Source organism: Erithacus rubecula (assembly GCF_903797595.1).
Source record: "Erithacus rubecula genome assembly, chromosome: 25".
NCBI lineage: Eukaryota > Metazoa > Chordata > Aves > Passeriformes > Muscicapidae > Erithacus > Erithacus rubecula.
In genome coordinates, this window is record NC_136677.1 from 6,376,564 (window position 1) to 6,404,411 (window position 27,848).

Below are 27,848 nucleotides of genomic sequence, written 5' to 3' on the forward strand. Positions count from 1 at the left end.
AGGATTAACAAGAACCCTTCAGGAAACGTTGATGAAGTGATGGCAGAGGGGCAGGGGAGCAGTGCTGTGACAGTTCCTGATGCAGAGCTGTCTCAAAGCTTTTGCAGAGGTAAAGTAAAGGGCAGGACCCTGCCCCCTCAGCTCCTCCCGAGGGAGGAGTGGGAGGAGGCTCCACAGCCCTGGAGCAGGGAGCTTGCTCCTGCTGTCCCTGGGAAGGATGAGAGGAGCAGGAAGGATTACTTTTCCCATCCATTTTGGCTGCTGCTCTTAGCTCCACATCACGAATTCTCCCTTAGGAGTGGCCAGGCTGTGCTCCCAGGCTGTGCCTGGGCAGGATCCTTGCCCTCTGTGGCAGCTCTCTGGAGGGGCAGGCAGGCAGTTCCTGCACCAGGAATGCCAATCCAGGGGATTTGTGTGACCTTCTGCATCTCTCCCCCTCTCTTGAGATGCTGCCAAACTCTGTCACCCCTGCTGGAGAGGGACCCCAGCAGCTCCCAGTTTGAAGGGATCTGGGGCAGTCACTTCTGTCCCCCTGGCCCTGCCTGACCCCTCAGCCCCTGGGTGATGGAAGCTGAGAATACAAATGCAGGCTTGGGTTTGGGAAAGGAGGAAGGGAACGGGAAGGGAGGCTCAGCAGTGGCATGGCTGGGATGGATTTGCCCAAGCCTTGCTCTGGCAGGTGCTGGGCTCAGAGCTTGTGCTGGGGGCTCTTCTGGCTCTGTGAGCTCCTAATGAATCTTAGCAGGGCATGCGTGCACCAGCTGGAGGGAGGGAGGAAGGACTGAGCATCTTCCTGGCTCTGCCAGCATCAGTTGCTGGTTTTAGATAACTTTTATCGTAGAAATGAACATATTGTTGTGTTCCTTAGGGATGGGGCCCTGGAGAGCAGCAGTGGTGGGGCTGCTCAGGGTTTGGGGTGAGTGAGGCTGCCCTGCCAGGAGCTCACATGGGGCTGCTCCTCAGGATGCTGCCGGCATTTACCACTCTGCACATCTCTTCTAAAATAAAAAAAAAAAAAAAAAAATCAAAGGAAACCCATGCTTAGACGCAAGGAGTTGAAAAACCGAGCAGAAACTGCTAGAAAGGAACATCATCATCCTTTTCAGTGGCCGGCCAGGTCGGGTTTGGGAGGCAAAGGCGGTCTAACAGCGCTGCCTGCTGGAAACTCCTCGGGAGGAAAAGCGATTCTGCGCCCCGGCTTCTACCAGTCCTTTGGCACAATTCAAATCCGTCTTCTCTTTTCCTCAACCTGCTCTGCTCACAAACCTCAGCTGCTCGGGACAGGCTGATGGAGTTTCCATGCGGTTTATCCTTACAGCAGCAGCTGGAGAACTGGGTGGAACCCGAGCCCTGTCCCGGTGTTGGAGCAGCCCCGAACCCTGTCCCGGTGTGTGAATCCCCGAGCCCTGTCCCGGTGTGTGGATCCCCGAGCCCTGTCCCGGTGTGTGGATCCCCGAGCCCTGTCCCGGTGTGTGGATCCCCGAGCCCTGTTCCGGTGTGTGGAGCCCGAGCCCTGTCCCGGTGTGTGGATCCCCGAGCCCTGTCCCGGTGTGTGGATCCCCGAGCTCTGTCCCGGTGTTGGAGCAGCCCCCAGCCGCAGCTCTCGGCTCACCGGGATCCCGGTGGCATTCAAGGAAATTCCCGTGGTGCTGCTTTTAGAGCACTCCAGGCCAAGCCAGGCTGGGCTGGGGGATGTCACTTTGGGGCTTTCCCTGAGGAAACGCCCTTGGGGTTCATCCTCCAGCTGTTCCCTTACCAGCCCCAGTGTCCTGTGATAGATTCACCCACCTCTCTTGGCACTGTGCTGTGCAGAAAACGGGCTGAGCAGCTACCAGCACTTCAGTTAAGATACCGTCTACTGAAGTTAAAAGGCTGCCAAGTCAGCCTGGTCAGCTCTGGGGTCCTCCCACGAGAGAGGGGCACTGAGCACAGAGGGTCCCCGTGCTGCAGCTTCTGCTCCAGGCTCTGGAAGAGCAGAATTCCTGGCTCAGGCAGGAGGAGTGGTGGATGGGTTTGCTGGTGGGACCTTACAAGGATGGCAGCACAGTTTGCACATGCATTAATGAGCAGATCTGGACTGAAAGTGAGGATCTAGGAGCAGATGAGGCAGATTTCCAAAGCCCTAATGCAGCCCCCCTCTGGTCACACAAAGCCTCTGGGCAGAGCTGGACTGCACAGGCGTCACCCCTGCCCCACAGGCCCACGAGCAGTGGGGTCACCTGTCCTCCAAGAACAGAAGGATTATTAATTAGGCTTTTATTCCTGGCAGCAGTTCTAAACTCTGTAACATTGACTGCATGAAAAGACTCTGAGAGCTCCTTCTTAAGAGTGTTAAAAATGTCTAAAATTCACTTCATTTAATCATCTTTTTGCTATTAATTAACTATGAGCAGTGTTACTGCAGTGCCCAGTATCCCTCCTGGCCAACTCGGAGGTGGTCTGTGCCATCTGTTTGTCCTGACTTCATCTGCCCTGTGCCTTCAGTGCCAGGGCCAGGCTGTTTCTGCTCATGCTGTCGTGCTAGGTGAGAGGAAAGGGACACTCAAACAGCCCAGGCAGGTTTATTTATTGTTAGGAAGCAGCAATGGGCACAGGTGGAATGGCACAGATGAGCCCAGGCCTTGGCATGGGAATTCAAAGTCACCTCCCTCATCCTCAGCTGCCTGCCAGGATCCCTCCCTCCAAGGCATGGCCCCAAGCTGGCTCTTCCTGTTTTCTTTTTTAAGCACACTGTTAATTAACGAGGCAGAGGAAAAAATACACACAGGCACACCTGAGTAGTTTTTAACCTGGCTTGATTAATGCTGTCAAGTTGCACATCTGAGTGTGAGCTCAGTGGGACTGTTGCTTTTGTTTAATACCACAAGACACCTCAGTCTGGATTGTTGCATTACAGTACAAATAAAAAACAGAAACAAAACCACATCTGCATCATACAAGGTGAGAAGAATATGAGAATTCTAAATATTTACAGAGAAGGGCAAGTGGGGAAATCACAAAAAATATTTACATAAAAATACATGAGCTTGTCGGCATATACATTTTACACCAGTTCACAAAAAAAGACACTCTATAAATTAAAGTGAAGGGAACTCCAAAGGTAACCCAAGACTTTCTGGGATGTTTCTCTCATGCGGCTCAGGGAAAGAAAAATCAAGTCTTCTACAGCAGGAGAATGAACGGCAAAACAACCCTTTTCTCCTCCCCTCCCTCCCTCCCTCCCTCCCCCAGCTGGACGAGGCAGGACTCTGCACACAAGGAACCGTGGTGTCAGCTCACACCACACCGTGCCCTTCTCACGGAGCTGGGGCTCTGGGGAAACAGGAACATGCCTAAGCCGCTGCAACCAAAGGAAGGAAAACAACTTCTCACCCAGATTTCCTGACATTTAACACACCACTCGAGTCAATGCCCTGTCACCAGCCCGGGGATGGCAGAGCACACTGGAGGTTCTGTCCCTTCTGGGGTCAAAGAGGAACAGGACATCTTCAAGTCAGTTTTGGTTTTGTGCAGCAACTTACTACCACTGTGCAATCCTTACTGATCCCCCCAGCGGTGAGCAGGGCAGGGGGATCGCTGCAAAGACATAGGCACAAAGTTGTGGGGGTGTTCTCAGAGATGCATATAGATATCACCTGATAAGACTCTGCAAAAATCAGAAATTAATGCTTTACGTAAGACTTCATAGGGGCCAAGTCCTCATTACTCACCTATGACTTCCCTTCCCAAGGAAGGTCTCCTGTGGCTCACATCCTGCTCCAAAGCAGAGGTGACAATCCAGAGCTGGAGTACACTCCTGGAGCCCCATTCCTGCATGCACTGGACACCCTTGGCTGAAAACAAGAGTGAGTGGCAACTGAAGATGCAGGCAGTGCATATGTGAGGGAACTGCTGGGGAACAGAGCTGCTGTCACCTCATGGGCATGTGGTTAGGCAAGGAATGGCTGAGCCTGAGCACAGCTGCACTTGGATTAGAGATTCTTTGCGTTGCTGGCCCCTGCTCTCTCCACTCTGCCACACAGAACTGGGCTGTCACCATTCTCCAGCTCAGCCAAGACTCCTGGTGTCACCTCCCTGCCTCACTCTTATGCACAGCACCCTTTCCAACCTCACCTATGAATTCTGGGGTTCATAAGGACGTAAAACTCTCTGTAGGACCAGCAGACTGAGCCCAGAGCAGGAGCAGGACTGCATAGTTCACTGTATGGCTTGGTGGGATGGGATCATGCAGGATGCTGCTGAAGCCATGGGCAGGAGCAACGACAAAATAAAGGTGTTGGTCTGTGTTACCTGGGAAAAGCTGGTGCCTTCACCTTTTTTAATTCTGCACTGTGGCTCAGCAGTGCTGGACATGGGTTTGGGTTCTTTGAGAGCTTCCACCCTTGGAGCACACCTGGCTGTGGCTGTGTGCTGAGGAGGAGATGGCTCGGAGTCACTGCTCTGCTGTCTTCCTCTCATGCCCACAAGGCTGTTTGCAGCAGCCCTCTGGGTCAGGGGCCAGGTGTGCACCTCCAGAAGCCCTTTGGGAGAGGAGCTGAAGAGTGTGTTTGCAATGGGATGGGCAGGTGCTTCACACAATGCAGGGAGAGCCCAGCTCAGGGGAGCAGCACAGCACTCAGGAGCAGAGGCTGTCCAGGGATGGCACTTGGGCTCTACAGGGACTAAGTGGCTTCAAGCAGGAAAACCCAGAGGTTCACAATTAGCAGGAGCTGGGAGAAGCCCCTGGTAGTGGCAGGATAGTCCTGGCTGAGTAAGGCCCAGGCACAGGGAGGGGGAGGCTGCGGGGTGGGGGGAGTTAAGGCTTTCACGGAGACAGAGGTTGGACCTGCAGCTCTCATTACCTGAATCCCAAATAGCCTGAACCAAACACTTGTCCCTGCTTCAACTGGAGAGCTGGCAGATAACCAGGGGCTGAGGCTGGTCCTAGCCATGGCACAGCACAGCTCTGCTGGGAGCACAGATAATCCAGCCTGGCTCCTGAGGAACTGGGGCAGCTCAACCGTTCCTGCCAGAGGAGACAGGGTGGCTCACCCAGTGGCCCCTTTCTGTGCAGTTCTGTCAGTTTTCCTTAAAAGAAAACTTTACTAAAAGCATTCCCTCACCAAAAACCTCAACCCCTCTACCTGGGAATTCCTTGTGAGAAGACTGTGGTAACCTGGATCACAGTGCTGCTTTTTTCTCTTTTTTTCCCCTCTTTTTTCCTTTTTTCTTAACTGCCAGATTTCCTTCTGTAACATGTGAGAACTCTTCTAAACAAAATGCTTAAAACACCAGCATTGCACAATAAAATAGAACCAGAGAGCAGTTACTGAAACAGCCCCAGACAAGGCTCCAAGATTAAAAGAAGCAAACAGATAGAGAGTAGTCAGCAACTAGAAGCAGGTTTTCCTTAGGATTTAAAAGTCCCAAAATAGCCATGAAACCTTTTGTTCAAAAAACCCCACCCAAGCAGCTGTGTGCAAACTGCAGGACTTCCAGGTTTTTCATAAAACATTAGAGATTCAAAACAGGTAGAGAAGTTCTTCAACCACGCAGAACAGAAATGGCCTTATAATTTATCAGTGAACATTTAAAAACTGCTAAATCTCAAGTATTGCTTGCAAGCCCTACCTAATGGAATGGATGTGCTTTATTTGTACAGGGGGTGTTGAGTCCAGGGGAGTCTGAGAGGCAGCTGTTTTTACAATATCAAAGCTTTTCAACAGCTTGGACACCATTTTTGGTGTGTTTTAGAGTGCACTGGCCTTCTGTCCCTACTCACTGGGTACTGGAAGAGCAGCACCTGGGCACATCACTGCTCCATGTGTGCCACAGCTCCTCGGGGATCTCTGCCCAGCATGAACTCAGAGGCTGCAGAGAGTCTGGAGACCTCCAGCTTAAGCTCAGCAGGAGCATGCCCTGATGGAATTGCTGCAGGACCTGGCCCAGGGTAGCTGCTCATGCAGACAACTTGTCACACACAGCTGGCAAGGTGGGCTCTGATTTACATAATGCTATAGAGTTTTTTTTTAACTTATTTTTCTAGTATTTTTTTTTTTTTTTTTTGGTGAGATGATGCAGTCTTGCCAGCCATTGGATGGAATGAGCTCATCTGGGCCACGAACAGCCTTGCAGCAAAGAGGAAGGACTGGCATGGAATTGGTGTGCTGTTCCCAGCTCTGGGGGTAGAGTTTGGTGTAGTTTTGTGTTTTATTTCTTTTGGTATGAGAAATGCAAACCTGCTCTACGTGGCTCCCGCAGCTGGCCTCTGCTTACAACAGAGAAATGTGAAGGAAATGAACTTCTTGTAGGCAGAAGCAGCTTGTTAATAAGCAAGAAATGTAATGAGTGTGTCATGTTCTGAGCTGGCTTTGGAGCCTATTCCACAGGCTTGAAGTCAAACCAGGCTCCCACCGAGCTCAGAGCAGCTGCAATGGGAGCACTGTGCCCATGGGAGAGGCAGGGCCTCAGCAAGGAGAGGATCCCTGGGGAGCCCTGCCCCAGCCCCCTCTTGCTGGGGCTGAACTCTGAGGTTCCTCCACGGCCCTTTCCTGGGAGCCAGCCTGGGATGGGCAGTTTGCAGCAGGACAGAGCTGCAGGCACAGTCCATCGTGCACAGCCCATCGTACACGGGACTGTGGGCGTGGGGAGGAGCAGCCAGTGTCATGTCTGGGAAGGGAAAACTCCTTCCCTCCCTGCCCCAGCATCCGTGTCAGCCCTGCCCAGCCTCTGGCAACCCCTGTGTGCCAACAGCCTGCCCTGTCCTCCCAGGTGGCTCAAAACTACATGAAAATCTATAGCTCTACTACATAAAAACAGTGAGTGGGGGCCAGGGGAGGGCTGAGGGGGGTTTGCTTTGCTCACTGGGGCAAGGTCGGGGAGTTTTTCTCCATCACTGAAAAAATAAAACAGTCCACTGTCCAGCAGAGGCTGCTTAGACTCTATCCCTAGTCCCCCCAGCTCACTCGACGTGCACCTCAGTTTCGGGCCTCTGCAGACACAGCTCTGTGGGGAGGAAGGCTCCCTGCCCCAGCGCCGTGGCGTAAGTTCTGCTGTGCACGTGGGGGAAGCCGGGGGGCACGAAGCCCCCCGCTGCAGCATAGCCCCCTCTTTGGTGCTGAGGCAGGGTATGGTAATCCTCCAGGTTGTCGTACTGGGACACCACAGTCATCGTGCTTTGGCGCTTGCCCAGGGTTTGGTAGGGGTACAGCAGGGCAGAGTCCCTCTCCATGGGCTCGGGGTGCTCCCGCATCCGGAGGCTGTGGCTCCGCTCGGGCTTGGGCGGTGGTGCCACGGGAGGGGCGGCGTGCTCCTCCTCCTTGTAGCAGTCTCTGGAGTGCTTCTCCACGGACGCTCTGCCTCGGGGCCTCTCCAGATCCAGCCTGTCCTCTGCCAGCCTCCCGTCCTTGTGGTTCAGCCTCAGGGTCTCCTGGCCGGCCGGGATGTATTTGCTGCCCGCGTGCTGGTAGCCCATGGGCTCGGAGGGCTCCAGGGTGCCCTTGGGCCTGTAGTCGGGGTAGGGGGGTCCATTTTTGGGTTCGGAAGGCTGCCTGTGGTTCGCTTCCTGCTGCAAATGCGTCCTGTGCTCGCTGCTGCCGCCGCCCGGCTCGTGCATCTTCCTGTTCCGGATGCTGCTCTGCTTCTGGGGCAGGGACGGCTTCTCGGGCTGCCCGTTCCCGTAGCCCCCGCCGTGATAGTGGGCTCTGTCCAGCTCAGGCTCCGCGTGCTGCCCATAGTAACGCTCGTCCCCTTCGGGCGTGGCCGCCTTGGCTGGGTACCTGCCCTCCTTCCCTTCCGCCACCGTGAGCAGGCCGCTCTTGCCAGGATCGGATTTGCTGCGCAGGTGGACGGCGTCCAGGCCCCCCAGCTCCTCCTGCAGCAGCGGGGCCACGTTGTCGTACTGCGACATGAGGGGCCCTTTGACCTTCTGGCGCGTGCGGCTCTCGCGGCGGATGGACTGCATGCGGTACTTGTCCATGTCCTCCAGGTCCCAGGACATGTACATGTGCTTGATGTCCGGGGCGGGGGGCACGTCCCTGCTGACGAAGCTGTGCTCTTTGCCCAGGTGGTTGATGAGCCCCGCCCGGGGGTAGGCGGCCAGGCTGGGGTAGCGGTACAGCCCCTTGGCCGGCAGCCGGGACGCGTAGGGGCCGAACTCGCGGCCGGGCAGGCCGTGGAAGGGCCGCACCCGCACGGTGCTGTAGGGGTCCAGGTCATAGAAGCTGCCGTCCGCGGTGTAGTACGGGGAGCTGGAGGAGCTGGAGTAGGGACTGTAGCGATAGTGGACCCGCCCGTTCTCAAAGTAAGGCTGGAGTTGCGTGACGTGGTAGTCGGAGTGGGGCTGATAGGGCTTGTACTGGTAGAGGGGCCGCGGGCAGTACACGGGCTCGTCGTCCGGGGGCACCTCGGTGCGGGAGATGGGCACGGAGCGGATGGCGGCGGCGGCGGCGGCGCTGGGCACGTGCAGCGACTGCACCCTGCGGATGGTGGGGTACGGGGGGGCCTCCTCGGCGTAGCCAGCGCCCCGCAGCCCCGCGGGGCTCACCGAGGACACGAAGTCGGTGCGGCCGCGGGGCTTGGGGTGCAGGCCTGCGGCAGAGCCCTTGCCCTGCGTGCCGTAGGAGCCGTAGCGCGCGCCCGCGGCGACGGGCGGCTCCGGGCGGGGCGGGTAGGGCTGGTGCTGCTCGGCCTTGCCGTGGTAGCCGTGGGCAGGCCCGGCCTCGGGCCGGTACTGGTGCTTGCTGTGCAGATAGCTGTCAGGCCCCACGGGCTCGGGGACGCTCTCCGGCTTGGGGTGCGGCACGTACACCGGCTGCAGGGAGGAGTGCTTGGGAGGCGGTGGCGGCGGTGGCGGCAGCAGTGCCTCCTCCATGGACGATGCCAGCATGGAGGAGGCCAGGAAGGAGTGGTAGTTGGAGTTGTTGATGGACTCTGCGTTGTTGGAGTGCATGGCCGCGGCGATCTTGCTCTCCAGCGTCCTGACGGGCGGCACGGGAGGCGTGAAGCTGTAGGAGGAGGGAGCGGGCACTGACTCGGAGCGCAGGTGCAGCGGGGGAGCCCTCGTGCTCTCCCGAGGCTTTTCCATGTGGCCCTGCTGGCCCACAGGCACGGAAGAGGAGCCACGGGCACTGGAACTGCTCTCAGAGACAAAGGCAGGCGTGGGCTCCAGAGGCTTTTCAGGTGCAGCGGTGCTCCACATCTGCAGGCAAGAAAGCAGACAAAGTCAGGGACAAGCAGCTTTTCCCTGCTATTCTGTAGTCAGAACATCCAGACACTTTGCTGTGTGGAACAGCTGCATTCCAGCATGTCTGTGCCTGGTTTCTATTTGCTAGGGAAGGACACAGATTCCCTCTGCCAGTATATGCAGAAATTATGCCACTGGCAGACTTTGGGACCCATCACAACTGCTGTGTTCTGCAAATGCCAAACCAGAGGAAGGGGAGGAGGTGTCTGTCTCTTCACATGGTGCTCTCATTGTTTTGTTAGGTGGTCTGCTTTTAAATGTCTAGTGTTAATGAAAATGTTCCTGGATGTACCCTCCTCAGGCCCTGGTGAGCAGATCGAGAAGTACAGTAGAGCAGAAATTCCTGCCTTAAATGTGGCTGCTGGGCTCAGGATGAGCTGCAGCCAGGCACGTTTCATGGGCTGGGGGGGGTTTCAACTTCTGACAGAACGCTTCCAATCCTGCACAAGGAATCTGACCTGATTTGTTTAACAGAATCTCTGAATTACTGAAGTTGGAAAAGACCTCTGAGACCATTGAGTCCAACCTGAGACCAATCCCCACCTTGTCACCAGTCCAGAGCACTGAGTGCCACATCCTGTTGCTCCCTGGACACCTCCAGGGATGGGGACTCACCCCACCAGCTCCCTGGGCAGCCCCTTCCAGCACCTAATAACCCTTTCTGTGAAGAAATTCTTCCTGTTGCCCAATCTAAACCTCCCCTGGTGCAGGGTAGGACTATGTCTTCTCATTCTGTCACTGACTGGACAAGAGCCTAACCAGGATGCTGGAAGAGGACCTTGTCAGAGGATGCAAAAATTCTTCTGAGCACTCTGAACTATCAATCCCAGTTAGCTGCCTATGCAGACACTTTGTTAAAACCAAGGAGAGTGGGTATTCTGGGATGCTGCCTTAGGAAAGCAGCACAGGATTTCCTGCAAGGATGTGCCTGTGTTACACCCATGTCAATCCCGGTGTCCTGCAAATCCCCCTCCCCCACACCTTGCAACGTGGATTTGGATGGATGTTCCTGTGCTGAGCATTCCAGGGAGCAGTGCAGGGAGCAGTGCAGGGTGGGGAGCGGGGCAGGGAGGAGTGAAGGGAGCAGGGCAGGGAGCAGGGCAGGGAGCAGGGCAGGGAGCAGTGCAGGGAGCAGGGCAGGGAGCAGTGCAGGGAGCAGTGCAGGGCGGCGCAGTGCAGGGAGCAGTGCAGGGAGCAGTGCAGGGCGGCGCAGTGCAGGGAGCAGTGCAGGGAGCAGTGCAGGGAGCAGGGCAGGGAGCAGGGCAGGGAGCAGGGCAGGGAGCAGTGCAGGGCGGCGCAGTGCAGGGAGCAGTGCAGGGAGCAGTGCAGGGAGCAGTGCAGGGAGCAGTGCAGGGCGGCGCAGTGCAGGCAGCAGGGCAGGGAGCAGGGCAGGGAGCAGGGCTGGGAGCAGGGCTGGGAGCAGGGCTGGGAGCAGTGCAGGGCGGCGCAGTGCAGGGAGCAGGGCAGGGAGCAGTGCAGGGCGGCGCAGTGCAGGGAGCAGGGCAGGGAGCAGTGCAGGGCGGCGCAGTGCAGGGAGCAGTGCAGGGAGCAGGGCAGGGAGCAGGGCAGGGAGCAGGGCAGGGAGCAGGGCAGGGAGCAGTGCAGGGAGCAGTGCAGGGAGCAGGGCAGGGAGCAGGGCAGGGAGCAGGGCAGGGAGCAGTGCAGGGCGGCGCAGTGCAGGGAGCAGGGCAGGGAGCAGTGCAGGGAGCAGGGCAGGGAGCAGGGCAGGGAGCAGTGCAGGGCGGCGCAGTGCAGGGAGCAGGGCAGGGAGCAGGGCAGGGAGCAGGGCAGGGAGCAGCACGTACCTGGCCGGAGCCGCCGGGCGCTTTGGCCGCTGGCACCTGTCCCACGGCTGCCTGGTGCTCCTGTCTCTGTGCCGGGGCCGTGGCTGTGCGGGGTGCGGGCGGGACGGTGCCATCGGCCGGGGGGGCGAGCCCAGGCGGGGCCGCGCTGGGGAGGGTGCTCAGGTAGGGCACCGTGCCCGGGGCGCCCTTGTCCCCGGCAGGAGCCACGGAGGGAGACGGCAGCTTGTCCTCGGCCGCGCAGGGAGCCTGCAGCTTGTCCCCAGGCAGGCCGGGGCGCGGCGGGGGCTGCTCCACGGGCAGCTCCGCTCCGGGCGGCTCCCGCTCCGGCGGCGCCCCCGGGCCGCGGAGCGCCGCGGGCTCCCAGTCCCCCGCCTGCGCCGGGAAGGGCTCCTTGTCCCCCGCTCTGCCGGGCTGGAAGGCGGGCTGCTCCTGCTCCGCATCCCTGCTGCCCGCCGCGTCCCCGGGCACGCCCGTGCGGAGAGGCGGGGGCTCCTGGCCTCCAGGTGCGCCGGGCGGGTGGTTCTGCTCCCCGGCCGTGCCTTGGCAGTCCTGCTCTAAAGGTGCCCCGGGCTGGAAGTGCAGGTGGTTCTCGGGCAGAGCAGTGAACAGGTGGAGTTTGTCGGGAGCGCCCGCAGAGAGATGGAGCTTTTCTAGAGCTGTGCCAGCTTCAGCCTCTCCATAATTTGTGCTTTCAGCATGAGCATCTCCTGGCCTTTTGTGGGACTGGGCCGATGCTTGCTGTGCGGACTCGGCTAATGCTAGGGCCAGCATGCGCGCTGCGTTTTTCGGAGGAGGAGGAGGGATAAGAGACACAGAACTGACGGGAACAGGATCCTGGGGGGAGTCGAGGGCAACTGCTCCTAATGGGGGGAAAATTGAGAGAGAGAGTGATTTTATGTTACCCAATAAGGAGAGTGACCTTAACGACTATTATAAAAAAATAGATGCTCTCCACATTTTCACAGTGGCAGTTCCTTCTGATGTGAAACGCTTGTGTCTCACAGGCAAACACTGCTCGACAGCACAGCAGTTCATCACAAAGAGGAAAAAACCCAAGAGATTGTCTAAAGGCTCCTCTTGCTTTTCTAGAGAGGTAGGAAGGAGGTAGCAGAGAATGAGATACCCTTACACAATTTTGATCATAAGGTTTTAGGCGGAAAGGTCCCTTCTTCGAGTGTTGCCAGATTTTTAATTTAAAAAAGGAGAAGTCTTATATGGTCTATTGGCTGAAATGATTGAGAAGGATATGCTAGAGATTTTCACATATGACAGGATGGGGGGAAAAAAAAGCAGAATATAAAGCATTATGGAAATTATCCGAGATTTGTGTGATGTAGGGAGAAGGCAGAGGTTAAGACTTTACTGATCTGCACAGCCCTGCAAGACACTCGTGACCAGAACTGACGGGCAATCCCCTCTCCTAAAGGCACGCAGAGGAGGACGGTTCTGAGAGCAGCTCCCCTTTGGAACTTACAGAAAGAATGGAGGAAAATGCACTGTACCTGGCTGGGTGTGTCCACTGGGTACAGTCTTATTCTGACTGCTTGGCATGGCTCTCTCCCCTTCTTCTGGCAAATCTGCTTTGCAAGCAGCCACTAGCTGGGGATGCTGCAGCTCTTGGTGGGCTCCTTCCCCTGTTCCTGTTTCACTGTTTTTCAGGGGCAAGGACATCTGGGTGGGGGACCTGTTTGTGATCTCAGTGATGCCAATCTCTTTGCTCCAGCTGGAAGCAGAGGAGTTCCTGGATGTGGTGGGCACTCCTCCTATGGCCTCTGGCACACGGCTAGGCAGCACAAAGGAGGCAGGCTCTGTGCTCAGTGGTGGTGATTTGATGGGTTTTCGGGCTGTCTTGGGCGAGAAGCTGAGGGGTTTGCAGGCTTGCTCTTCCGTGGGGCTCAGGTCCAGCGTAAAGAAGGGACTCATCTTCTCCTGGAAAGGGGACACTGGCTCAGAGCTCGTGGCACTGCCTGGGGTCTGGGACTGGCTACCCGATTCAAAATCCTTCTTGAGCAGGCTGGGCTTGTCCTTATTGATATCGACAGACTCCAGCAGGGAGGTGCTGCTGTCCAGGCACTCGGACTCCGCCTGGGGGGGGCTGCACTGGAAGGACATGGGGTCGAAGTCCAGGCTGGCGACGCCGATGTCCGGCGGGCTGAGGTCCACGTCCTCCGAGGAGCGGGGAGAGATGAGGGCAGGCACGTGGATGAGCCCCTCGTCGCCGTCGCTGTCGTCGTGGGGGAGGTTGTCGTAGGAGTTGCAGCGGTTCATGCTCCCCAGCAGCTCCCCGTTGAAGGAGGCAGACAGGGCATCGCTGCTGGACCTGGGCCTCCTGGGCCGGAACAGTTTGGATTCACCTGGAGATGAGGAGACACCCTGGGTTAGGGAGAGAACCTCCTGTCCTGGGGGGTGTCACAGCAGTCTAAGGCAGCCAGAGGCTCCCCTGGTGATCTCTGCACACAAAGTAACATTGTTGGCACTCACTGCTTACTCCATTTGCTTAAACTCTTCTACAGCACTTGCCAGGCACGATTTGGTCTGAAACGAAGCTGTGTGCCCAAGCAAAGACACTTTAAATGTGCTGAAGGTCTGACTAAGAGAGCACTTTCCTTCACAATGCTGTCCTGTCAACCTTGAAATAGCAAGGAGAGGAGCCAAGGAATGAACATCAGCAGTGCCAGCTACACCAGAACAAGAAGTTTTCTTTTTTTAACCTTAAAAGCAGGAAAAGCCATGAAGAGCACTTCTGTGAGACCCATCTGTGCTGGGAGCAGGAAGCTGCTTCATCAGTTAGCAAGTTCAGCTTCCCCTGGAGGGGTGAAAAACCTGCCCTGCTGAGTATCTACAGCCAGAGATGTCCAAGTGCCTCCCTTAATGCCCATTTCTCAGGGGTGCAGGGAGGATTCTGCCTTACCATCCACAGCATGCAGGGAGGTGAGGGACTCCTCGCTCTTGGCCGAGCGGAGCGTCCCGCTTTCTCCTCGTCCTCCTGAGGGAAGGAACCACACAGAGACAGGATCAGTTAGGAAAGGCTTTACATTCAGCTGGATAATGGTGGCAGGAAAAACACAAATGCATTTCTAGCACCATCACTGTCCTGAGAGTAATTCTGTTTTGAAGGCAGGTTTCTGACTCTCGTTTTACCTAGAGATGGTAACCCATGCACATGGTGACTGCTGCAGGTGACAGGCTGGAAAACAACTCCCCACAAGTAAAACCCCTCAAAAAGGGAGAAGGAAGGAACATTTACAGACCCTGTTTTATGAGCACTAAACAAGCATAACTTCAGTATCTGAGGAGACAGTCTTGAGGAGGATCATAGAGAGTGTGAGGACTGTGAGGGTAAGAATTTAAAGATCAACCTGGGAGATGAGGGAGTAAAAGTTCTCCCGGGCCCATGTTTTGGGATTTGTGGTGTGTTTTACTGCAAAAACAAGTTGATGCTATTTTTAAGTTTGGAAAGAGACAGAAAATTATATTTGGAAAAGGCTGAGAATTCCACCTACATATCCTGGCTGTGGCTACAAAGGGTTGTTGGGCTGCCTTCTCTGGGTACGCTGGTAAAGCTTTTGGAGGGAATGTGTTTGTGGGAAGGTGCCTTTCTCTTGTTTCATCTTCTGAGAGCACCAAGGGGAGCCAGAACTGTATTCTCATTTCATAATGGGAGTGTCAGAAGGAATTATCCTGTGACTTATTATAGCAGCAGCCACATCTTGCCTTTCCAAAGCTGCTCCAAGCAAAGCACAGAGGTGTGAGCCCCGGCAGGCTCCAGAGCTGCCAGAGATCCATGGGGAAAGAACAGCTACTGGAGGTGTCATGCACGGCTTGGACGCTAGAAGGAGGTAAGAGCCCACAGGAAACATCACTCTGCACTGCTGGAAACCTCGGGTTTGGAAGAGGGCCTCACCTGCCAGGGCTATGGCTTTCATTTCTGAGGGCTCGCTGGGGTTGCGCTGCAGTTTGCGCTTGGACACGGAGGAGGATTTTCCCAGGTTGAAGAAGGAACGCCAGCTCCCCACTGGAGACTTCTTTATCTTGCTGGGAGGCCTTTTCCTGGGGAGAGAAAAGTGGAACACATGATGGAGGGGGGTGCTGCAGCTCAATTCTGGCTGCTTGTTATCAGCACACTCTGCTTTCTGCTCAGGAGCTCCTGGTTTCTGCTTGGAAACTCCCTCTTTTCCACAGCTGAGGAAGTTTTCATTCTTCCAGCTCGGCCCTAAAGTCTTGCTGTGTAAATTCTCCCAGCCTCTGCAAAGCAGCTGCAGTGCAGGTGAGGAAAGGCTCTTCCTTGTCTGATCCAGCAGCCAAGGGATGGATTTTATGGAAGAAGCCCCAGCTCTCTGGGAAACTGGGCAGCCATAAAGGTGTTCAAAAGCATCTCTCACTCCTGTTATAAAACCACCTCAGTCTCCTACACTACCATGTTTAATTTCCAGTGTCCTCAACTCTGTCCAAATGCTCCACTTCAAAGGAACCTGGATTTGTGACAGGCAGTTAGTCCTGGAAAACCCCAACGTCTGCAGGTGCTAACCCTGTTTACATCTCTGTGTGTGACTCATCCAGGCACCTCTGCATCACAGACAACACAGATTTATATGCTAAATGATATCCCTGCTGAAAACAAGAGGGAGTGGAACACAAATTATTTGGCTAAACCAAGACCACTTATGTGAGCTGAATCCTCCCAAAGCAGGTGGAAAACTGGCTGCAATACATCACATATTTAACAAGTCTCAAATCACTATAAGCAAATTCTTGTTGTATGCAAAATAACACAGTTATGACACATGCTGGGAAGGAAACCTGTCTCTACCTTTCAGATGGGAAGTCAATGACAGTGTGGAATTTCCCCTGCAAAGCTGCTGGGCCTTCTCCCACTTCGATGTACTTGCTGTCTGCCACGATGGGAGAGTTGATCTGGGCCTGTGTCCGTGCCTGAGCCTCCTCCAGGGTGAGCAGCTTGGTGGAGGGGGAGGACACCAGCAGAGACTTGGGCCGGGATAAAGAGCTGTGCCCTGCAAGGGAAAACCACAGGCAACAGGGAGAGTCAGCAAGCAGAGTGCAGAGATCAAAGCTCAGCTTGTGTGTCTAGGGAGGTGCTGTGTTTTTCTGAACCTTTGTTATCCCAACCATTGAACGATGTGGACAAAACAGGACCACAATGGCAAAGATACACTGATGACTAAAAGAATAATGGCTTAGTGTATTAAAAATAAAAAGCAGAGAGAAGCAAGTAAGATGGAAACCTCTGTGACATACTTTCCTTCATCTACATGCAAGAGCCTGTAAAGAAAACTGTATTTTTCCTTTGCATAAAGCCTGGCTGGGTCATTCCCAGATTTCACCTCTTGGTGCAGCAGGAAATGCCATGTGTGACTGAAGCTGCTACAAACAAAAGTGCACCTGGACACAGTAAATACAATCTGTGTGCCTTGCCCATGGTCTTTAGAGCTTGTGCCTGAATTTGGAGATGAATGTGTAAAATCTGAAAGCAGCTGCTGCTGCCTCCTGCTGCTGCCAGCTTCAGTGGACAGATTACAGGGAGCCTTTCCTGTGTCTGTCATTGCCTCTTGTACAGGTATTTCTAGGGTTATTCCTAGCAGAGTTCAGGACTGTGGGGGAGATGTGCCAGTGCAGAACATCCTGCTTGGGTTCCATGGCTGTTCCTGGAGCAGCACAGCTCTGTGTGAAGGATGCACAGTCTGGGGGGTGTGGGAGCTGTAAATGCTGTCCTGGGTGAAGTTTAGGTTAAACAGGTTTGGCAGCATCACTTCCCTGTCTCACAGGCAGGTGCAGGAGCTGTGCTCACACCCAGAGGCTCCCAGGAAGCCATTCTGGAATGCAGAATTCCTGCATTTAGCCAACCCAACAGCCTGACCCTCCTCCCTGCCAGGCCTGTGTCAAAGCCACTGAATGCAAATGATCAAGTCATTAAACAATTAGCCGAATTTACAAGGGCCATTCTAAGCCTGGATAATCATCTGGCTGGGATTCTGAGCATGCTTATCTTCCTCCTCCTGGCAGAGTCAGCCTGCTGGGGCTGGCACTGCTCAGCCAAACTAACCTCTGGCTTCCATGGACTTAGAATTGCCCTACAGCAGAAGAAAAAGCTGGACTTGGATCAACTCACCCAGCCTAAAGAGAGGTAGGGTTTGTTTAAAAGAAGGGAGCAGCAAATACAGTGGAAACCCAGCTCTCTGAAATCCCCAGGTGGTGGTAACTGCAGTGGCTGTGCATGTTCCAGGCAAGGGGAGGTTATCAAGGCAGATGGTGCAGCCCTAATGCTGCTTAGGAGTAGAACAGCTTGTGGCAGCCACACTAACACAGAGAGTAAACTTTCCTCCTGGTGCTACTCTGCTCCTCCATGCAAAGGACATATGGTGTTGGTTGCTCAAGAGAATTTGTAGGCTCCAAGGCTGCACAACTTCCAGGTGTTCCAGGTTCATTCCTCATCCTAAAGCAACAGCAGCCTGAGCTGTGTGGCTGCTCAGCCCTGCTCACGAGCCCACACAGGCTGTGCAGAGGGAATAACCAGCACAGGAGCTGTCAAAATAGCCCTTTAAGAGCAAGATATAAGTTTCTTAGCCTCAACATTACTGAATGCAGAGATTCATTCCTATTTGTGTTCTAAGGTATGGATGAGGGCAGACAGATGGGCACACTTACCCACAGCTCCAATGGGTAAGTATGCAGGAGCATCAGTAAAGATGGTTTTAAAAAGGAGAGGGAGCATGGGAGACAAAGATTTAAGTGATTCCTTGCAATTTCTCAGTGGTAGGACATAAAAGTAGAAGGCAAACATTCATCTCTGCATTCCTGTGGGGCATCCTTGGCTTCTAAGAAAGGTCCTGACAGCAATGGCTGAAACCAGGCCATTTCTGTGTTCTGACACAGCCCAGAAATGTGTCCTCGAGGTGAGAATAAAGCATGTCCCCATGCAGAGGGGCCCAGGCAGCCATGGAGCTGCTGCTGCTGCACAGACACAGACCTGCCCCGTCGCGGATGACGGAGCTGAGCTTGGAGCTGAAGAGCACATCCACGTGGTTCAGGATGAACTCCACCACCACCGACTGGATCCGCACCTCCATGAAGGCGGCCGTGCCGCTGAAGCACGCTGACTCGATCTGCTTGGACCTGCAAAGGGACACAGTGAGGAGGGGCTCCTGCTGCTCAGGCACCTGGGGGCTGCAGGACCTGGGCTCAGGCACAAAAGGCTTCAGAAAGGGCACTTCTGGGGATGAATCTCAGCAATGCTCACAAATGATCACTGACTCTGGGCATTTATGGCCAAACTTCACATCCAGGTTCAAGTCCTACTGGCAGGGCGAGAGGAACACTGGGCTGGGAGGAAAAGGGAGTGGGACAGGTCTAAATTGAGGTTAATACACTGAACACCCAAAATGAAGAGCTTTTGTTAACCCATATCCATGACTGCCACAGTTTAAGGCAGTGCTGCTGTACAAACATTCTGTGGCCTCTAAGAGGATTTTCCCTCGAGCAGGGAGTGTCTCCAACTGATCCTGCTGAGTGAATACCCCAGGACTCACCAAAGCAAACTCAAACACAAGGTCACTCCACTGCTCGTGGAACTGCCAGAAAGAAGAGCCCACCTGCATCAACTGGGAGTGCCAATGCCAGGTTGGACAGGGCTTGGAGCAACCTGGGATAGTTAAGGTGCTCCTGCCCAAGGCAGCTTTAATACCTCTCTCAACCCAAGCCCTTCTGGGATTCCCTGATGAACTGCACACTCAGATTGCTAACAAGAGCAGTTCAGAAATTAGTACAGTAAAGGGCAGGGTGATATTCCTTTTTTCTTTTAAAGCACAATTTTTAAGTTACACCATTAATTTTAAAGTGCAGATATCATGCAGATTCAAAACAGATTTATCCAAGATCATTTCTGTAAGTTTGAATTCTTGCAGCCAAAAGCTGTCAAATTAGATTCTAGAGACTTATGCAGTGTAAGATTAGTGATGCTACTGCAGAAATTTTCCTGGATGACCAAGGACACATCAGTCTCATCTAACCAGGAGATGAGAAATTATCCTCTAAAAGAGGGTTGAGGGAACTCTTCCTTGTCACTACTGACAGAACTGCAGCCAGTGGAACTGTTTTGTGTGAGACAGGATAATACAGGGGCTGTTTTATATCACTAGGTCAGGAACTTGCCACTGATCTTAAATCCTGCTTAGAGTAATTTCCCATATTTTACAGGAGGAGAAGACGACACTGGGTGAAGAAAGGAAGAACTCTTTCCAGCTGCTGAAAGCTGGGATTTTCTGGAGTATCTGTTGCTTATGAATGCAAACATTTATCTTGTATTGAAATGGGAAAAATCCCAGAGTACCTGAGGAGGTTTGGAGCCCAGACTATGGCCAAATTCTTGGTGTGCATATTTGTGATGGAGCAATAATCAGCCAGACGAGCCAAATGTCTCATTAGGAACTCCAGTGTCCTGGAAAACAGGAGAGAGGCAAATGTTCAGCACCACTGAGCAAAGCCAGGCTGTGATCCACAGCACAAACCCAGCTCATTATTTCCTTTTGCTCTGACAGCTCCCAGAAAGGATCACTGCACTCCTTCCCCTCAGCCCCATGGTGGAGCTGCCTTTGGCAATGCTGACACAGCCTGGGGGGACTGAGTCTTGTCTCCTGACTTGGCCAGGCCTCAGGAAAGGACAGCTCCAGAAAAAGCCCTCAGCAGCTGTGTGACAGCCATGAGGGTGTGCTCAGGGATGTGTGGGGAAGGATGTGGAATGCTAATCCTGGGATGGGGGGTGTACTGATTTAGACCCAGGATACTGAAAACCAGCCAGCTGTACTGAGTTCTACTTGGGAGGGTTCTGGCTGCAGGTTTCTCAGAGTAAGGCAGATAGATTAAACTTCACAGTCTTTTGTTCACATTAAAAAATGGTGGGTTCTGTATATTTAAGCACTGTTGTGTTTGGGAGGAGGTGAGCAGGAGGTGAAAGTGAAAATGCTGCTGTACCCTCCTGGTGCCCCTGGCTTTTGTCTGTCTCACAGTCTATCCTTTTGGGGGAGGGGGGGGAACTGAGATGGAGCAGAGAGGCTCAAAATTCCACAAATAAACAAGATTGGAAAGTGAAGAAAAGGGCTCTGGCTGGAAACCAAACACCTCCTGCCTGCAACTTCTCATCACTGAGCAGCAGAAATATAAAGTGTTTTTTCCTTCTCCAAGCAAACCCCAGGAAACCAGAGCAGCACCCTGTGACCTACAGCATCCCATATCCAGCTGTTGGCTGTGCCCCCTCTCTGAGACTGCTGTGCTGCTGGTACCAGCACCCCAGTTTAACACACCCCATAAAGGAAAAATCATTTCAGGGAAAGGTGAATGGAAAAGAGGAATGGTTTGTTTTTGAAAGGGCCACATTCCCTCAATTAACATCAATATTGTCATTAGTTACTACAAGCAGCAGCTGTTGCACCAACTAGCCAACCTTATTTAAAGAGCAAGTAACACAGTTGTAGTTTATAACAGTTACCTTTTATAATTAGTTATTTACATCATTCATTGCAGCATTGTACACACATCACAGTAACTGAAATTTAAACATTTATTGGAAGAAATTACTATAAAGAGTTATCAACAGCTGTCCTTATGTGTTACTACACCTGACCCTTAGACCAGAATTCTAACTTCACCTGCAGATTAACATACATTATAACAATCAATTGAGGATTGTAATGAAGTATTCTAATTAGGTATCAACAGCCAAATAACTCCTGCATTCCCCCAATGGTCACCTAAACCACTGGGACACATCAGGGGAGCTGGCCCAGCCCATTAAAATAGTTACCCATCTGTAAATAACTTCCACCACATGTTGTCATCAGCTATTTCTACTAATTACAATTCACAATTAGTGAACACAACTTACCATGCACCACTCATTATTAATATTAAAGTCTCATTAATGTATTATACTGTATAGAACAGTATTCAATATAGTTATTAAAACCATTCATGAATACCAGTTTGTCTGATGCCTTTTCCCCATACCCTGCCATAATTTTTAATACTAAAGACTGTTAAAATGTTGTTCTTCTTAGTCAAGACTCATTACCATACAGCACAAGTTCTTATTATAACTAATTAGCTTGAATATAGTATTTTAATTGGTGATTTTTAAACACTGTATTATGCTACTCTAATATATAACATTAGTATAATTAATTACATCAGTTATTCTCAGAGCATTGCTGTTATTTGCTAGTTATTATTTCTGCAGGGAGGGGGCAAATTGGAGACAAAATACAGTTGCCCACATTTGGCTGAAGGCAAGCAATTTTTTGGCTATATTTAACTTTTTTTGAAGTGCTCTAAGCACTGGTATTGTGCCCCCAGTACAAAAAAAGAAAATGTTTCCTTACTCTGACATAACAAGCTCCTATTTCCCTCCCAGACAGAGCTTCCAAGGACATTTATTTATTGTACAGTGTTTGGTGAGGAGCTAATTAAAATATAAAAAACTTTCTACAGCTATAATCATTTGGATATGCAGAGGCAGTGTGGCTGTCTTGAGAGGGCAATTGGAATTACAAATTCCTCTCACAAAATGCCCAAAACAGCACTAAGGCTGCACTCACCTGTAGTGGGGAGGGGGCAGCTGCTGAATCACATCATGGATCTTAACCAGTCTCTCCTCATCTGTAGCAGCAGAAACAGCATCCTGGAATGAGGCAGGAAAGGATTTAGCTGCAAATAACCCCCCAGTCTTGGTAGCCAGGTGGGTTTTGTTGCTCTTCTCCCCCTTGGGTGAGGGGTCTGTCTGGGGGACAGAGGAGCATATGGATCATGTAAGGAAGGCCAAATAAGACATGACCTGGGGCATGTTAAGGGCACAGAGAATTCCTGCAGAAGACATTCAGCTCAGAGCAGCACTTGCTTTCAATTTCATTCCTGGGAAATGGCACACAAGAGGGGAATTCCTGCAGTGTGGGAGCCCAGGGTGTATCCCTGGCCTCCTTGGGGGTCTCAAAACCCCCCTGGCAAAGGCCTCAAAGACCTCTGAGTGAGACCCTGGTGTCACAGGTGCTGAATTCTAACCGCTGGGGGAAGTTGTCAGCACAAAGAGAATGGAAACAAGCTACCAAAATTAGTGAAGTGTAAATTAGATTGTTAGAACATAGATAAATAGACTTTTTGGAATGTTTATGTTAAGGGACACATGGCCAAGATGGAGAATTTGGGGGGTGGACACCTTTTCCTCCTTCTTCTCCATGTCATCCATGTTGGGTGACACATTGGCACTCTTGGATTGGATGGGGTCAGGGCTGGACAATTTAATAAAATTGTATTGTATTGGGAAAATTTTGTAAACATGTAATAGGTAGTACAAACTATATAAGATAAGCCCTGCCTTCACCAGGCAGATTCCACCATGGATGCCAGGCTGAGCAGACCCTGCTGGCCAGGCAAAAAGTCCCTGAGATAAGAAATAATAAACAATCCCTGGAAAAAGAAAAAACCGTCTCCAGCAATCTCTCTTTGGCTGCTTTGGGGAGAACCGGGGTTTGAAGCACCTCATGTCCCTCTGGGGTGATCTTGGGGCAAGGGAGGAACCTCAGAATGGGACACTGCAGAGCTTGGGAAGTGTGCCAGGGACCTCTGCTGGGGCTCCACAAGTGGAACCAACACAGCATGGCACAGGGGACAAAGGCAGCTGTGAGTAACATGAAGGGGACACAGAAAAGGCCCCTCAGACCCCAGGGCACTGCCAGCCCTTTCTGGAATGGCAGGATGGACTCAGCAGTGTGGGCAGCACAGTGTCACACTGGGAATGTTGGTGCCACGGCTCCAAAAGCCCCAAGCAAGGCAGAGCAGAGAGGGGAGTGTGTGGAGGCAGGCCCAGCTGCCAGGATTTCTGTGCTCCAGCAGCTGAAGGCCCAGGGAAGGGAAGTGCCCCCTGGTCTGCACTCACAGAGAACTTCTCATAGAGCTGGTAGGTGAGCAGGGGGTTGGGCAGCTCACGGAAGTACAGCTTGCACAGCGAGCCCACGCAGTGGATGTCCTGGATGTAAATGTCCTTGGTCAGGTCGGGGATCTGCTCCGAGTCAAACTCGTGGCTGCCAATGAGAACAGGGAGATGGGTGAAGGGGGGGGAGCAGAAGGAATGAAATCAAACCCAGCACTAAGTACAGCAAGGCTTTCCTGATTTACAGGAAAAAATAGAAAAATGTCACCAAAGCCACATGACCCACGGTTGTGGGGCAACCAGTGGGGATACTTTCCAAAAAAGAGACTTTCCACTTTTCTAGTAAAGCATTTTCAGTTGGTTTAACAACCAACTGGCTGCAATCCCTTTTGCTGCCTCAGGGCTTTTCACAAAGTCTCCAGAGAACACCTTCCAAAACCACAAGTATAACTCCCCAGAGCTGTGACTGGGATTGCCCATAAGAATGATGAAAGCTGCTGTTCCTCTGCACTTCAAATGCCTGGAAATGGCAATGATATAAGCCCTGCCAGCAGCACTTCCACTGGCTGCACATGGAAACCAGTGAGTGCAGGAATTCCTGGGGCATGAGCTGGTGAGCTGAGCCTGCCTCTGCTAGAGGGAGAAGACAGCCAGGAACCACATGAAGAAAACCCCACAGCACTCCCTTGGTTTTCAGAGAGAGAAAAAACCCCAATCACCGATGTTTATGAAATAAAAGCTGAGCTCAGAAGGCCAAGGGCTGGCTTGCTGCTGGAATACGTGCAGAGAAGTGCTGTTTCCAATTAGCAGGACACTCTAGGGGCATGAGAGTGATGAGCCAGGCCCTGGGAGCTGCAGAACCTCGGGGTCCCTGCCAGAGTCTTTAGGCTGCTCACAGCCATGGGGACCCACCCTGCCAGCACAGGAACTACAGCTGGGGCTGGGTGTGTGGCATGTCCCTGTCTTGTCCTGTCCCTCACCCAAAGCTGGCAGGTCGTGCCCAGAGGGTGACACAACCCCTGAGCTCTGCCTGAGGAGCAGGATGTGCCCAGGGCAGCAGGTGTGTGTAACTGAGCCCTCCTGGGACCAGGACGAGCTCTTTGCATCCCTGCACAGGGACACTGTTTGTGGGAAGCCCTTCACTCCCCACACAAGAGGCAGGACAGGTCCCCCCCTGCTCAGGGTGAACAGCCCATCCCTCCCTCACCCTGAAGACAGCAGAGAAGGCAAGGAAGGATTCAGCTTTCCACATCCCCAGGGTCCAGCACACACCACTTCCCACACTTTTTCTTTTTTACACACCATTTTTCTGACTCACCCCTTGCTCATATCTGGCACAGAAACTCAGCTCCTGCACTTGGCTCTACAGAAAAGCTCAGGAAGGCACCAGCCCACCCCACACAAACACACTCAGCCCTGGCTCCAATGCCATGCCCATATCCTGCCCTACTCCAATGGTTTTTCCTAGGAATAAAGGACATTTATTCACACTGTGTCAGATGTTCCCCTGCAGAAGTGAATGTGCAGGGAAGAGAGGAATGTCCCACTACATTCAACTCCCCTTCTCTCTGCACTGGCAGTTTCCAGAGTTACATGCTATTCCTTCAGACCTAAAGGAAGATTTTGTTAGGTGAAGAACAACTCCACAGCTCTAAGGAGGAGTCAGGATAGCAGGGATCAACACCCCAAATCAACAGTGGCTGCTTGCCTACTTGCCAAATAAAGGCAGCTACTGCCCTACAGAAGAGCCAACCTCTGTCCCATGTGGAATAAATTCTCTAACCTTCTCTGCAACCACAAAGACATTTAAATTCAGGAGATCCAATTCTTCTATGGGAAACCTAAGCACAGTGATTCATTTATGAGAATACTGCAGGCCCAGCTTTGGAATGAGCCTAATGCCCAGTTTATACAGCTGGAAAAAGCAGCAAGACACGTCCTATGTCCATCAAAACACTCAAAATCTGTAGTGATTTACACATACAGGACAGTGTCAATAAATTATTCCATGTATTCCCTTCCTTTTGTCTTTGGAACATCTCAGTAACCTGGAAAACTGGCTGTCCCTTCATTGTCTGCACTAGAACAAGGAATGATGTCATCACAATTTTAGAAAACTGTTTTTAAAGCACCTTTGATACACGATGAAGGAGAAAATGGTCTTGGAAACACAAATGGGAAAAATAGACTAGAACAGAGATTAGAAGGGTGGTCCAGCACAAGTCCAAATGGGGAATAAAGGGATATAAGTGAAGCAATGGCAAATGTTTTATTCAGACACAGCTCCAGTCAGAGCCTTTGGATCCTGCATATCAAAACCTTGGGACCAGATTTTTAAAATGGGACTTGCTGGGAAAAGAAACAGGATTAATCTGAACCAGAACAAATCCATCCATCCAAGGGTTTGAACAGTCACTGTACCAGCTCAAACCTGCCCTCTGAGCCAGGGGACAGCTGGTACAGAAAAGGTACTCTGCCCATGCAAAGAGCCCTGTGCTGCCTCTGCCAGGCCACAGACTGGAGCAGTGCTGCAATGAGTCACATGCACTCAGCACATCACAGCTCCACAACAGAACACTCCACACCAAACAACAGCAGGAAAACAGCCTCATGAAGGAATAAAGGAAGTTTGCTGTGGTGGGAACAGCTCCTAACCAGAACATCCTCCTGGCCCTTCCCTGTGCAGCCAAGCAGTGCCACCCACCACACTCAGGCACACACGAGCACATTCCCAGGGAAGTGCTGGCAAGCCAGGAGCCCAAGGCAGCAGGGAGAAACTCCACTGCTCCTCAGGGAACAGAACTGGACCACCACAGCCCAGTGGCAGCAGCACCCTGACCCTGCACCCTGAGGGTGAGGCTGCCTGAGCCCAGCAGCTGTGCCCTGCCAGGGCTCCCAGGCATTCCTTACCGCAGCTTCTGGATGTTGGAGGCGATCCCGGAGAGCCGGTAGATCCCATCCACGATGCCGTGCTTCTCGATGAACTCCGTGCAGCTCTTGAGCACCTGGGGCACTGAACAGCAACACCTGGGTTAGCAAAGCCCTCCTCCAGCCTGTGCTCTTGGCAGCTGCCTAAACTACTCCTACCTGGCCCCTGGCTTCAGCTCCTCCTTAGGGGAGAAAGCCTGTAGGAAATTTAACTTCAGGAGGTCAGAGGCATTCCTGCTTTAACACGGGAATGCCAGGATATGAATCAGGTCAAAAAAAGCCAGTGCAGGTCCCATGACAACTCCCATGGGAACTGTGGTGTGAAATCCCATTCCAGAAGAGCTGTAAAATGGAATAAATACTATCTTTCAAATCTATACAGGTTAACATATCCTGCTTGGTTTAAGGAAATATAAACATCAGAGAGATGCTACTTTTGGCAGCACGGACAGGAGAGCTTTTACAACTGATAATTTCATCCTAAATGTCTGCTGGAGCATGGCTGGATATGGAGAGCTCCACAGAATCCCACACTCACAGAAAGTGCAGACAGAGGGGGGCATGACAGAATGGAAAAATCAGCCCAGGGGATATAATTAGGTGTCAAGTTAATATTGCAGCCGCTTCACCACCCCATTCCTTCCAGCTGGCTTCCCAGGCTCATGCACACCCAGTGCTGGAGCCCTGTGTCCACCCATGCCAGCTTGAGGAGGAGCACATCCCTGCATTTCCAAATGGCAGCAAAACTGTTCCAAACACAGAGAGAAAATCAGGCTGGAGCTCCTGTGAGCATCAGCAAACCTTCATGGAAGAAGCTGAGATCCCTGTGGATCCCAGTGGCAGCCACTGTTTTGCAGCAGCTGATCTGTGTGCTGTTCAGATGCCAGGTCTGATCATTGTGCCATGTGACACAGATTCTGAGCAGGTCATGTGGCAAATCCCCTTACAGCATGCAGCAAATGCCATCTGCCAGGCAGGGCTCCCAAGTGCTGCTGCACTTGGATGCTCTGTGCTCCCCAGCCTCCACAGAGCTGCTTTCCCAGCCTGCAGCAAACCCTCACAGCTGGAGGAAAGGCACAGCTGAGATGGTTCCCTGGAAACCAGCAGGTGTGTCCCAGGATAAGGGCATGCCTGCTGCACACTGGAGCACAGCACAGGTGAAAGCTGTAAATCCTGCAGCGTGTGTCAGTCACAGGCTCAGCCAGAGCAGATTAGACCCTGCACCTGGGATGCTCCAAGAGCCAGCCAGGCTCCAGCATTGCATTCCCAGGGATTTACAGCAGCTCTCACCATTTTCCAGCCAGGCCAGACTTTGAGATGAGTAGAACCCTTGAACATTAAGCCAAGAGCCTTGGGAAGCAAGTGCAGCTGTTTTGGGGAACAAAAACTGGTGGAGGTGAAGCCTTGTGCTACCTCAGCATTGGTGAGCTCCAAGGAGGACCACAGAGGTGGCTTCAGGAACCAACAGACACACCCTGAGCCATCTGAGCTGGGACAGGTGAGAGGCTCTCAGCAAACACACACACACAGCACATGGGGGATACATCCATCAATTACCTACAAAGACAGATCCAAGCAGAGCAGGTGGAACACAAGGCCTGGAATTCTAGTGACTCAAAAACATTTCTGGAGGACAACACTTATGCCTTTATTCAGAAATATTCAACATCTCTTGAAGGAGAAAGTTTTTAAGGCTGGAAGTGGACAGGGAAGGAGTTCTGTCCTACCCAAGCCGTGGCCAGAAAGGGATGAAGTGTGCACTACAGCACTGGGAGAGGAGTGGAGCCCAGGTGTGAGTGTGCAGGGCTGCAGGGTGGAACAGCTCCATCCCATGCAGCAAAGGACAAGGACAAGGCTCTGTGTGCTGACACAGCCAGTGGTGTTTGTCCCCTGTGGGAGAAGAGCAGACTGCCAGACACACCTGAACCAAGACCCTCAGGTGTCCCTGTGTCTGTCCCAC

At 52.8% G+C, this 27,848-nt stretch overlaps 1 protein-coding gene across 5 annotated transcripts in view; it reads right to left on the minus strand.

Annotated features, from left to right (window-relative positions):
* Positions 1 to 2,778: 2,778 nt before the first annotated feature.
* ARHGAP32 (Rho GTPase activating protein 32) overlaps positions 2,779 to 27,848 on the minus strand; it is a 236,236-nt gene continuing 211,166 nt past the window's right edge. For all 5 annotated transcript variants that reach the window (XM_079326642.1, XM_079326640.1, XM_079326641.1 and 2 more), the window contains 11 exons: positions 25,871 to 25,973; positions 22,967 to 23,111; positions 21,633 to 21,715; positions 19,373 to 19,480; positions 18,014 to 18,159; positions 15,839 to 16,040; positions 14,933 to 15,078; positions 13,940 to 14,014; positions 12,531 to 13,382; positions 11,029 to 11,888; positions 2,779 to 9,178 (listed from right to left, as the gene is read on the minus strand). In XM_079326642.1, coding sequence (XP_079182768.1) covers positions 6,941 to 9,178; positions 11,029 to 11,888; positions 12,531 to 13,382; positions 13,940 to 14,014; positions 14,933 to 15,078; positions 15,839 to 16,040; positions 18,014 to 18,159; positions 19,373 to 19,480; positions 21,633 to 21,715; positions 22,967 to 23,111; positions 25,871 to 25,973 — 4,958 coding nt within the window. In that variant the 3' untranslated portion in view covers positions 2,779 to 6,940. The remainder of the gene's footprint in view (positions 9,179 to 11,028; positions 11,889 to 12,530; positions 13,383 to 13,939; positions 14,015 to 14,932; positions 15,079 to 15,838; positions 16,041 to 18,013; positions 18,160 to 19,372; positions 19,481 to 21,632; positions 21,716 to 22,966; positions 23,112 to 25,870; positions 25,974 to 27,848) is intronic.